Genomic DNA, 2,006 nt, shown 5'->3' with positions numbered 1-2,006 from the left:
TCTTTAGCTGTATCATCTAGCAAAAGAATTGCAATGATTCAAATATCCCAATGTCTATATCAGTAAATGTGGCTTTCTGCTTCAGGAACACTGGTTCATACAATTTTGTGAAGATTTAATTGTGTGGAACAAACATTGGAAAATGATGGGAATCATCTGAGTCATTCATGATTCTGACTCGAGAGAAAAGCCAAACAAGAACAATTTTTGATCTTATGCAAGAACAACAACAAAGAGAAAGAGAGCATCTCATGGTTAAATGATTTATGAGAGAAAAGTCATTAACTTGATAAACATTATGACAATGAACTCATCAGAATTCATTTCAAATTTTATTTTTGGATGGAACCAGAAAGATGGGGATGGATTAGCATCATAGTGCTTACAACAAGATTTCTCCTGCCAAGTAATAGCTTGGCTGTTCAAACCAAGTAGATCTATATAGTTTTGTCTTGTCTTTTAGCATTCACAACATTATGAGATCTTAACTCCATCATGATTTGATTAATAAATCTTAGACAGCGGCAAGGGTCTCCCCGTTACCAGATTGCTTGTCGCCATTGGTTGCAGGTGCACCCCTATCCTTGATTGAGGTCAGAGAGCAATTCTCATTGCGTTCATCTGGTTTCATGCGTTGATGTCGGCACTCAAAGCTGCAAAATGCTTCACCCCTGAGAACACAGAAGGGAAAAAGAAATCAAATTTCTGTTTCATGAAACTGAAAGAATCCCAATAACCAACCATCCAAGAGAGAGATGTAAGTAATTAAGTTTTCAGTTTTGAAGAGAAACAGTGGAGCTTTGGGGTTTGCTAATCCGGAATCAAAAAAGTAAATGAATGCGTAAGAGAGAATACATCTTGTTAACAACACTACTGGATGAATTTCGCCTAACATCAATAGAGCCCTCGAGTTTTCACCCAAAAACAAATAAATCAAGCAGGGAAAGCCGCCAAGAGAAGCAGCAATAACGGAAAAAAAAAAAAAGGATTTTGCAGGCCAAAATTCATGAACCAGCAGGAAGCAGAAGCAGCAATACCTGTACATGAAGATATCCCGTCCGAGGACAAGGCGGCGGTTGCAGAGGCCGCATTCCGCGAGAAAGCGCGAGGTTTCCACCACGGCGAAGTCTGCGGAACTCCTGCGGTGCTCCATTCCCCGAGGCGACGGTGCTAGGTTAGCGTTCCCCTGGTAGGTCGCCTCCATCCAATCCGCAGCTCCGGAGGATCTATTGTGGAGGGGGAGGCGGTCGCCGAGTCCTGCGAGATTGTCCTGCTCGGGATTACTCTGTGTGACCTCGGCGTCGGAGACAACGAAGTTGACGGCGAACTCAGTCATGCTGGTTGTCCGCCGCATGGACTGCCGCCTCCCGAGCACCATCGGCTCGTCTCAGACTTCCAGCTCCTCTCCGATCCGACGCAACTGCCAGCTGCGGAGAAGAGGGGGAGATTTATTAGGGAAGGAGGAGAGTGGAGGGAAGTAGTACGGACTGTACGAACGAGAAGAAGAGGAGATTCAAGCTGTAGACGAATCTCGACCGTCAGATGATGCATCAATTTTCGGATTTAATTTATTTTAGGGAATTTATTGTTTTCTTTATCATTAGGAAAAAAATGAAAAGGTTCTCTCTATTATGGTTTCAGTTAAAAGAGCATTTTTTCGAAAAAAAAACATATATATACTTATCAAAATAGAGCACTCTTATATGATTAAAATAAATTAACTTAAGCTAATCAAAATAATTACACATAAAAAAACTCTTGTATTAAAATATTCTTTATAATTTAATTAAAATTATTTTGTAGCAATTATGGCTTAATTGCTGGAAGCAATTATACCATAAGTTATTTTAATTTTTTTTTTCAAAAAAAACAGACCATTCGTTTTTATTGGAATGTATTTCTTTTTCATTTATTATTAAAACATTGATTTATTCACGTACATATTTTTGTTTTTAAAAATATTTATATTTTTAATATTATTGTAGTAGTTATGAGATCATAACTAC

At 38.9% G+C, this 2,006-nt stretch overlaps 1 protein-coding gene across 1 annotated transcript; it reads right to left on the bottom strand.

The window, feature by feature from the left end:
* Positions 1-286: 286 nt before the first annotated feature.
* Positions 287-1,446, bottom strand: LOC122034688 (FCS-Like Zinc finger 5-like). The gene is made up of 2 exons (XM_042594021.1): positions 1,038-1,446; positions 287-671 (listed from the first exon to the last, which is right to left on the bottom strand). The coding sequence occupies exons 1-2, from the start codon at positions 1,376-1,378 to the stop codon at positions 515-517; spliced, it is 498 nt and encodes a 165-aa protein (XP_042449955.1). The 5' UTR covers positions 1,379-1,446; the 3' UTR covers positions 287-514.
* Between the last annotated feature and the right edge of the window lie 560 nt (positions 1,447-2,006).

The sequence above is a fragment of the Zingiber officinale genome, chromosome 11B (genome assembly GCF_018446385.1).
Source record: "Zingiber officinale cultivar Zhangliang chromosome 11B, Zo_v1.1, whole genome shotgun sequence".
Lineage (NCBI taxonomy): Eukaryota > Viridiplantae > Streptophyta > Magnoliopsida > Zingiberales > Zingiberaceae > Zingiber > Zingiber officinale.
Note: the sequence above shows the minus strand (reverse complement) of the source record. Positions and strands in the feature narration are given on the sequence as shown.

Excerpts from the sequence above, each read along its gene's own strand:
- LOC122034688 (XM_042594021.1), bottom strand. The coding sequence starts at position 1,378 with ATGGTGCTCGGGAGGCGGCAGTCCATGCGGCGGACAACCAGCATGACT. Across the intron at positions 672-1,037 it reads CGGGATATCTTCATGTACAG|GGGTGAAGCATTTTGCAGCT; the intron begins GTATTGCTGCTT and ends CTGTGTTCTCAG.